This window comes from Gossypium arboreum, chromosome 7 (genome assembly GCF_025698485.1).
Source record: "Gossypium arboreum isolate Shixiya-1 chromosome 7, ASM2569848v2, whole genome shotgun sequence".
NCBI classification, from domain to species: domain Eukaryota; kingdom Viridiplantae; phylum Streptophyta; class Magnoliopsida; order Malvales; family Malvaceae; genus Gossypium; species Gossypium arboreum.
The window spans coordinates 90,349,165-90,359,495 of NC_069076.1; the positions used below are offsets into that span (position 1 = coordinate 90,349,165).

Genomic DNA, 10,331 nt, shown 5'->3' on the forward strand with positions numbered 1-10,331 from the left:
ATAAAAATAACATAATATAAATAGTACAAATTTAAAACAGGTCCGGCCAAGCTCAGGTATTGAATATTCAACTTTGAGCCTAACCCATATTTTAAATGAGCTTATTTTTTTTTGCCCAAACACATTTTCGAACCTAATATTTTTATCTAAACCCTCTTAAATTTCAAGAGGGCCTTCTGGCTGGACAGATAGCTTGTCCCATGAATAGATCTAATCACGAATTTTAAATATTTTTCAAGTTCATACTTGAATTTGTCTAAACTTGTAAATTATGTTTATATATTATTATAATTAAATTTAAATAAAATATTTTTATTAATTAAATTTAATTGAAGTCATATTCATTAAAAGTTTTATATCCAAACTGATTTGAGTCAAATGAACGGTTTATGTCATGAATAGGTCTAAATTTCAGAATGAAAACTAAGTTTCCTATTCTATATTTGCTGTTGTGGGCTTAATATATATTTCACAAAAGATTGGCCTTTCTTTCTATACTTGTCGGCTTTAGGCTATTAAGACCTAAGGTATTGGGCCATAAACTAGTATACTATAAAGGAAATGAATATGAGAAAGCCTAATTATAATCGTTGATAAGATTGGAGAGAAATTTTAAATAATCGAGTTTTTAAGTAAAGTTTTGAATTCGAATTTCATAGATTAAGAATGTAGTATTAGGTTTTATGTTATTAAAACTTAATGATAAGGAATGATCTCAAACTCTTAAATAAAATTTTATGTTTAAGTTTTATGAATAAAGAAAATAACGTTTCTTTCTGTTTAATCATTTAAAGTGAAAGTATTAGATTCCATGATGATTTCTAATTATTACCACCACAACCTTATAATGCTAAAAAAAACACCCATATATTATTAACCTTTTCTATTGCCATCCTCCCTTTAATAATTGCTTCCATTATGACCATCATGATTAGCAAGACCTTTCTCCATCTTTACACTCACTATATAAGAATTCAAAGAAGCAAATTAACAAACACTTGGTAGAGCTTTTTTGTTGTTTTTAAAAATAAAAGATGATGAAGAAAGGTTCCATAGCTATATCACTTTTCCCAAATTCATCAATGTTGATGGGGTGGTGCCGAGGACGGAAGCAGCTATGATGAAGGAGGGGAAGTACTGTACGACTAGGGAATAAGCGACGAGGGTTCAATATGGGATCGCGATTGGTGATTTGATTGAGGATGATGATGGTTGCTCCGTTAAGATTGTTGAAGAGGATGATCATGAAAATTAGACCAAAGGGAAATTTGATTGAAGCTTATTATATTTACTTACCTTTCTTAAGGCCTCAATTATTTCCTTTGTGTTGATATAATGTTGATATTTCTTTTTACTGTAAGATGATGTAATTAAGTGTACATTATCTCAATTAAAATGAAATCATAACAATAAAATAAAAAAGACTACAAATTGTTAATTTAGATCAAATACTACTTTTGGTCCTTCTACCATGCTAAATTTAGCATTTAATCCTTATATATTTTAATTGATATGATTTAGATTATTTTTATTCTATAATGCAATTAGTTGGTTCATATTGTGAACACTATTAACTATTCTTATTAAATTACAGATAAGTTGCATATTATTTTCTTAAAAATAATTGTCAAGAAATTTAATCTAATAAATTTAATAAAATAGTTAAAAGTGTTAATAAATCGGTATAAGGACTAAATTAAATTTTTTCGTATAGTATAAGGATCAAAACAAAATTTGACCTTAGTTTTACACGGATAATAAAATGGATAACAGTGTAACACTTAACAATGTTTCAACCAGTCTTTTCCTTCCTCAACCTTAAAACCCTTCTCTTCTATTTTTATTTTATTTTATTTTTTTCTGTTTGTTTCTCAAGAAAAAGGAAGTTTCCCAAACATGATACTCAGCCAAACCCTTCTTCTTCCAGCTTCAATAAACCTTCCTCCACGAAACGTTAATGCCTCAATCTTCACCTCAAAACCCAGTTCGACTCCCTTTTCTCTCCCCATTAAACCCTCAAACCCCAATACCAAAACCCCCAAATTCACCCCATTAGCTTCCATTACAGCAACCTGCAACAACAACTACCAAACTCAAACTCAGTCCCCACTTAACGATTCAACTCGAACCCTCAAAACTCTTTTCTCGCTATCCCTGGCCGCCACCATTCTCTTGAGCAAAACGATCCAAAATCTCGCCGTGGCAACAATCCACCGAACCCCCACCGCACTATCCACCACGGGCACTCTCTTCTTCGCTTCCTTAAAAGACCGCCCAAGCGGATACCTCAACACGCCGTTGACGGTGGTGGCGGCTGGCTTATCTAAATGGCTCGATATTTACAGTGGGGTTTTGATGGTTCGGGTTTTGCTTAGTTGGTTCCCTAATATACCTTGGGATCGGCAACCACTTTCGGCTATTAGGGATCTTTGTGATCCTTATTTGAATCTGTTTAGGAATATAATTCCACCCATTTTTGATACTCTGGATGTTAGTCCATTGCTGGCTTTTGCTGTGTTGGGTACCCTTGGATCGATTCTTAATAACAGTAGAGGAATGTATTGATTGAAATTTTGCTCATGCCACAAGGAAAGTGAGTAAGAAATTTTAATCCGAGCTTTATTTCTTTGCTTCTTTTTTGCTTATTAAAAGTTTTTTTGTTATTAGATTCTTTCATGGTTGTTTGATTAGAATGCTGTGTATTTTTTCTTGTTGTGTATGGATGAATTTTTATGGAGGAATGCATTATAACTGTCCTTTTTGTTGAATTCAAGCTTGAGAAAAGAGAGTATATTTTGGTTTTTGTGATGGGAATTTAGAACTAGCCATTAGTTTCATCAGTTCCATGGCAATTCTAAGACGAATCAGATTCAATCATACATGGCAACAACTCGAGCTCCTCGAATCTGAAATTGATCCCAATTTGAAATAAATTTAATCTGAAATCGCCTAATCTAGAACAATTTGATTTTAAGTCATTAAAACCTAAAATATCCAAATCGGTAATGCTTTGACACAAAAAAAACTTCAACCTTAAACTTGTATTCCCCCAAATGATCCAAAAGTTTTAAATTTTGAACAATCTGCACCTGGTGAATTTTTAAGATAAATTTATCATTGTATTTTGCTTCTTTTACTAAAATAATTGACAAATTATTTTATTTACGTTATATCTATTAAAAATTTTATTTATTTTTACGGTTAAAATTAATTTAATTGTCAAAATAGTTAAATTATACATGATTTACCGCGTGTATCTCAAATTATTGACGATAAATATTAACTTTTAACAATAAAAAAATAAACTAATTTATTTTTGATTTAATATAAATTACTTTTAATAAAATGAAAAGAAAATATCTAGTATAAACACGGTGATATTTTTAGAGAAACGTCTATTAATTAGTGGAAATAGCGTGAAGATTTGGTCACCATTTCACCCTCACACATTCATGTGTGCTATGTTACTGTTGATTGTTACATGATGGTGGCTTGTGTCATATTCCCTAACCTACCTCTTGGAATTCTGAATTATAAATCTCATTCCAAATTAATTTGACATCAGATTGATTGATTAAATTAATTTATAAATAAAAAATTTATAATATTAAAATATTATATAATGATATGATGGTTAAATTTTAATTTAAATTGTATTAATTGTATTTATTATTTAAGTTTTATTTTATTATTGTAATTTATAAAAAATTTATAATTTTAAATTAAAATAAAATAAAATTAATTAATTCATAAATAATTGAACACCAATCGGTGGATGATGAATTCAAAAATGATGATATAATGAGTGGGATTATATTATTATTTATAAAATTCACAAATCACAAATCTACATGACTCGTCAGTCGCCACAAATATAATCAAAATAAAGATTTCCATATTATCAAATCCATTCCCCAGCACTTTCTCTTTTATCCATGTTCTATCACACAAAATTTTTCCAGTACCAAAAATAATCAGGTTTTAGTCTTAAATTGGAATACTGAAAATGACTTTATAAAGAAGAATAATTATGAATTTTTAAAAAAAAATTTGAGCAGGTCAGGTCGAGCCTAAGTTTTAGCATTTTTATTCAAGTTAAGATTGAGAAAAATTTTAAGCCCATTTTTTATGTCAAATCGGTCTAGGCTTAACAAACGAGACTAAAAATTTTGGCAAGACTCAACCCGACGTGACCTATGAACAGATCTATTTGCATCCATTCAATAACAAATATCCCATATTTTATAATAATAAATAAATAAATAATATTATCATTGTGTATAAAATAATTTTCCGAAGTTAATTGGATTGTTTGCTAAAATATGACTTAAATTTTAATGAATTTTAGATTTACAAATTGAACTAATTGTATGTCAAAGTATTAATATTACATTAGTGTTAAATATTGATTTGTATCTAATATGGATGTATTAAAACCTTTTCAAATATATAAATCAATTTAAAATTATTACAAAGTAAGTTTTTAGAACGGAGGATTGAATTAATTGAATAATAAATTTGTGGATTCAATTTATTTAATTAATTCAATTATAAAAATAAAAATTTAATTCAATCATTTAATTTTACTATTTTTTTATCTTAAAAAGTTGATGTATAATGATTTCAAAATCAATTGATTCAAACTTTTCTCGAACTAATACCTTAATCACTTCCGGATAAGTGCAGTCAAGTTTGATTAAATCTTTGATGTAATGCTAAATGAGTAAAACCCAAGTAGTTCTTTAAAAAAAAAAAGAAATTACATAGACTTATCATTTAACATCAGGCACCAACGATTAACCACTTCTGAGAAAAGAAAACGACAAAAACCATTTCCATACTTATGACTGAAGCTTATTTAGGGTTAACTCACAGCAACTGAAAGTTGATCATCCGTCATCGCCTGGTTCGTTATTATTAACAAAAGCATATACAACACACACAAACAGCAGTATTACATCAAAAGAGCCGATGGCAGTTTTAAGCTTCCACGGGGGCGCATTTGTTGGAGGGAGAGCAGATGAGCCAAACATATCCGTATGGATCCTTAATCTTACCTACGCGACCGCCGCAGCAGGCGCCGCCTCCTTCGGTTACCTCACCCTCTACAACCGCTCCGGCGCTAACGGCCTTGGAAATGGCGGCTTCCACTTCATCAGTTTCCAGGCAGAGTTGATTTCCGATCCCTTCGATTTTCTCTCTGTTTGATTTTAAAAACCGCAAAAACCAAAACAACTCACAAATAATAATAAAGAATTTTATTAAGATAAATCGTCGATGAAATTGAATACTCATCAATAAAAATACTTAAAAAGGAGATGAAGAGATGAAGATCGTACGGAGCGGAGTCGTCGTTATATACGACGAAGGAACATCCGGCGAGCTCAAGCTGAGCGCAGAGGATGTTAGGGAGGTTCTGTTCGGCTGTTGGCGGGGGGCAGCAAGGAGATCGGCCTGCTTCGACGGCGCCAAAAGCGGACTTGTAGAAATTAACTGCATCAACTGCCTTTGGCGTCTTCACCATCAACTGTGGCTTCACCGCCGTGAACTTCACCTGAGCCTGCTGCTGTGCCATCGATTAATTTAAAGAAAAATAAAATCTAACTGAGAAAACCCAAATGAAAATGACAAAAAATTGGAACGAAAGTAGCAATGATGAATGACATGAGTGAGTTTTTGAGGTGTATTTATAGAAGCAATTAAGCGGCAAAGACTAGATTTTTAACGTTTTGCGATTCCCATTTTGTCCATTGTTTTGTTAGTGTTTCTGAGCTGTACCATTGTTACGAATAGGGTATATTCGAGTATGAACATTAATAACCTCTATTCGAAATTCGGACTTCAACTAGATAAATTCAATTAAACTTATTTATTAATTTTTATTAAATTCGTATTTAAATTCAACTCAATAATTAAATTTTATTAAATTTTTATAAGGTTTACGAACTGTTCGAGTAAAGTATTATTAAATTTAAATTTGACTCGATCGATAGCTCAAGCTGCTCGAGCTCGACTAAATAATTATCAAATCAAGTTTAATTTTTTTTCAATTTAAATTTAAATAATTTGTGAGTATTAATATCTCATTTATAACCTGAACTACAAATTACTGATATAAGAGTAAAGTGGTAAATTGAATACTTTAAGTTAACACAAATAATAATGATAATAAGGAATTCAACAATTTTTGCAAATTAATAAATTTAACTTTTAATCATTCAATCAATTTAAATAAATGGTTTCAAACAATAAACCTTCCTCTTTTTCTTCGCTCCAAAATGCTAAATTCTCGACTATGCTCAAGGCTACACAAAATTTATGTCCGACTTTATACTTCGAGACACTAAATTCTGTTTACTTGGATTCAAGATTGTTTATATGGGAATTATTTCAATGACAAAGTTCTTTTTTTTTTCAAGTGGATAATTTTTTTAATTAAATATGAGTAATAAATTTATTGAACTGAAGTATGGCCTGTTGTAGTCGTTATAATTTATAATCCTATGTTCTTATTGTTGGAAAAGTTGTTAGTTGGTTATATGTTATAACGAAATTATTTCTCTACTTGATTATTAATTTGGATTTTAAATAAGTTTCATTTGTACTGAGTTCGATCCACTTAAATGTAGCATATTTGACAAAATTAAAAGCATGAGTCGATTATGGTGTTAAGACACCTTATCGAATTGCTTGAGGTGATTGGATAAGTATAAAAATCTTATTATTAAAATGCTACTTTTTAAAGATAAATATCAGATTTATTCAAGAGAGTTTTGGAACAGTTGAAAGATTGCTTTATGAAGACTTTTATGTGATAAATACTCAAGATAATTAATGAGATAATTTCAGCTTTTAAATAGGAGTTTAAAGCCTATCAAAATATTGTTAATTGGCCACTTGAAGAGACCTACAACTTTGTTGTGTTATATTGTGGTTGTTTTTTTGACACTCTTTTAGGTATTATTTGGAGAGTTTATTAGTTGTATTATGAGGTATTTGGGTGGGTGAATTGTAACAATTGGGGGTCGGTATTGGGGCTGCAATTACTTCTTTTTTTTTTCTTTTTTTGTGTAATAGTAGATTATACTTAAGTCAATAGTTGATTTGGACGATTGTTGAATAAAGTTATCCATTGGGCGAGGCTCTGCAAATGTAGGATTGTTGTATTTGAACTACGCTAATAAAGATTAGTCGTGTCGATTCTTTTTTTGTCTTATTTTTCACGTTGCCTATTTTCATTGTAACTATCGTTACAACGAACATTAAACAAAATTCTAGGACGCGACGCCATTGCTCAAGGTCACGATGAGCACCAAACAGAGAGTCACATTGCAATGACGGACTTCGATGTCAGGATGTGACAAGACAGTGAGTTGCGTTATGATAAGGAATACTCGGCGTTGCAACGTCAACCCAAAATTTTCAAAATTTGGTTTAATTTTGATTTCGGGTTAGCAAAAGAGTTTTCGTAAACTCATACAAGATCTGAAAATGATTATGAATCATTTTATACACTTGCATTAGTACATTTGATTGTTTAACGATTGTAAATGAATGAAGTTTTACTGTAATTGCTTCAGTAACGAATGTGGTACCTTGTAACTTGGACTCAGTGACTAAGTCAGTTAACAAGGTGTTATAGGTGGCCTCATGATGTGGAATAGATGATGTCAAGACATCGGTCCTAAACTTTAATAACTTTTCAATTTGGTTTTATTTTATGCTCGGGTTGACAAAAGGGCTTTTGTAAGCCCGAGTAAGACTTGTAATTGATTGTTTAACTTGAAATGAATGTGTTTGACATTTAATTTCATGTGAAAATGATTATTTTGTTGTGATTTGACAGTAGTTTCTCTAGCAATGAATGTAGTATCCTGTAGCTCGGATCCAGCAGTAGGGTCAGGCGAGAGGTGTTACACTTAATGTACGATTTATTTTTTTGTGCACAGGTTCAGGTACCCCTTAAAGCCCAGAGAATTGAAGTCAACACATCCATACCGCCAATTTTGACTCAGCAAAGTTTTTATAGTTCGTTTTCGTTTTAGTTTGTGGCATGTACCTAGAAACATTTGTTAAATGTCTCAAGTAGTCAATGTTGTATATATATATTGTGATCAAATGAATCCATTAATGTTCATGCTTATAAGATGTATTAACGGTTAAACATTATATATTAACTTTGCTTTTATGGTGAATGGTTAAATTGGGACCTAGGATTAGTGGTTATAAGGTTGATAAAGCTTTTGGTAAGGTTCATTTAGGTACAAAGTTGAAGGTTGTGGATAATAAGGGTCATGTTGCGATGACGTAACCCCAATGTTGTAACGAGAATAAGATCAGGGCTCTCGCGGTGACAATACAGCCTTGACATCACGACGAACTCAAAAAGAGAGTCACATTGCGACGAGGAAATCTTGAAGTCGCGATGTCAACTCAAGTTTTGTAATCTTTACAATTTAGTCCTAATTTGACCTCGGGTTAACAATAGAGTTTTCGTAAGCTCATATAAAACCCGAAAATGAATATAAAACCCGAAAATGATTATGTATTGTATTATACCACGTTTTACTTATATTTTGAATGTTTAATAATTTTAAATCGAATATAATTTAATCGTAGTTGCTATGTGATTTCTCGTAATTTAATACATCAAATTAGGCTCTTCATTGCACTAAAGGAGCTTATTCTTGAGCAATTTAAGTGTCTTTTCTTTTCTTTTTTCTTTTTTTATCTTTTTTCATTAATAAATGATTTTTATTAGTTTTATAGCCTTTTGAAACCCAAATTGACCAAATGGCACAATGGGGACCTAACAATGTGATTGAGTTGGAGTAGGAAGTCGATAATGGCTTGAGCCTAAGGAAATCATCATTCAAAATGGGTATCGCGACACTGGGGCCATAGAAGTTGTAATACCCTTAAAGGTGTTGAAGTGAAGAAAATTGAGGTAAACTCCAGTGATATCGTGACACCAAGGATGGATATTGCGACACTGAGACCCCTAAGAGAACATTTGTGTAATGACGATCAATATTTGATTAACGCTCGTGTGAAACATAAGGTTGCAACTCATGATGACGATGTTAAATATTTATCAAGGATTGAAGAAACACCATCTAGGTTTCATGGAAAAAACTATTATTGTTCCATAAGCTACAACTTCTCTTATTGATAATGTAGCATTCGATTTCATCCCCTCCAAACAACATGATGGAAGTTGACAGGGGATGAATAAAGTAAATGGGGAATAATGATATTGATTTGGTTCGTCTACTTTGATTTCACTTTTCGCTACACTTTTGGCATATTTTCCAAAAATGGGGAGAATATAGTAGCAGCAAATGGAATGTTTTGTTATTGGTTATGGTTGCTACATTTCACTTTGTCAAAGGGAGAGATGATGCTGATTTTTTTTTTAAATATGATGATTTTTACTACATATTTATGATCTTGGTGCATGCTTAATTGATGATTAGATGAACAAGCATATTGATAAGGGGAGTGTGTGATCAAGTGTGATTCTACTGCTTAAGGGGAGACATATTTTAATTTCCTTGCTATGTGGCTTGTTTGGATTGTGGGCTAATCATTTGCCACCTGGTTTTGTCAAAAATGCCAATGGGAGATTGTTGGGAAAGTTGTTATTCTTTTATGTCTTGTTATAACAAAACTGTTTTTCTACTTAGGTTATTAACTTGGGCCTTGAATGAGTTTCGTTTGTGTTGAGTTCAGTCCACTTGAATGTGACATGTTTGACAAAACTAGAAGCATGGGTTGACTAGGGCACTAAGACTCCCAACCGAATTGCTTGAGGTGATTGGATAAGCAAGAAAGTTTTATTATTAAGATGCTAATTTTTAGAGATAAATATAATATTTATTCAACAGAGTTTTGGAGTAGCTGGAAGACTGATTTATGAAGATGATAAATTCTCAAGATAATTTCATCTTTTTAAATAGGAGTTTAAAACCTATCAAAACACTGATGCTTGACCACTTGATAAGACATATAAATAGATTGTTTTGTGCCACACATCAAGAGCAGTTTTAAAGTGTCTTTGTCTACAATTAGGTGAGTGATTTGTAATAATTGCGATTGGTATTGGGCAGCAATTAATTCTTTTTGTAAGGGTAGATTGAGTTTAAGATAAGGGTAGATTGAGTTTAAGTTAATAAGTGATCTAAATGATTGTTGAATAGAATTATTCACTGGGCGAGACTCTACAAATGTTGGACCGTTGTGTCTGAACTGCATTAATAAAGATTAATTGTGTCAATTATTTTTTTCTCTTATTTTTTAAGCTGTATATTTTCGTTCTAATTATAATTATA

General features: G+C 31.3%; 2 protein-coding genes across 2 annotated transcripts; one reads left to right on the forward strand and one right to left on the reverse strand.

Annotated features, from left to right (window-relative positions):
• Positions 1-1,789: 1,789 nt before the first annotated feature.
• On the forward strand, positions 1,790-2,768 carry LOC108481051 (ylmG homolog protein 1-2, chloroplastic-like). Its single transcript, XM_017784229.2, has one exon. The coding sequence runs from the start codon at positions 1,897-1,899 to the stop codon at positions 2,563-2,565; it is 669 nt and encodes a 222-aa protein (XP_017639718.1). The 5' UTR covers positions 1,790-1,896; the 3' UTR covers positions 2,566-2,768.
• A 1,970-nt stretch (positions 2,769-4,738) lies between these two features.
• On the reverse strand, positions 4,739-5,776 carry LOC108482002 (uncharacterized protein At5g48480-like). The gene is made up of 2 exons (XM_017785109.2): positions 5,340-5,776; positions 4,739-5,200 (listed from the first exon to the last, which is right to left on the reverse strand). Exons 1-2 carry the CDS (start codon positions 5,573-5,575, stop codon positions 4,981-4,983), a joined length of 456 nt encoding a protein of 151 aa, XP_017640598.1. The 5' UTR covers positions 5,576-5,776; the 3' UTR covers positions 4,739-4,980.
• Between the last annotated feature and the right edge of the window lie 4,555 nt (positions 5,777-10,331).

What these genes read in the sequence shown, in the direction of transcription:
- LOC108481051 (XM_017784229.2), top strand. Translation starts at nt 1,897, where the DNA reads ATGATACTCAGCCAAACCCTTCTTCTTCCAGCTTCAATAAACCTTCCT.
- LOC108482002 (XM_017785109.2), bottom strand. Translation starts at nt 5,575, where the DNA reads ATGGCACAGCAGCAGGCTCAGGTGAAGTTCACGGCGGTGAAGCCACAG. An exon ending in TATAACGACGACTCCGCTCC is followed by an intron (nt 5,201 to 5,339) that starts GTACGATCTTCA and finishes AAAATCAAACAG; the next exon opens with AGAGAAAATCGAAGGGATCG.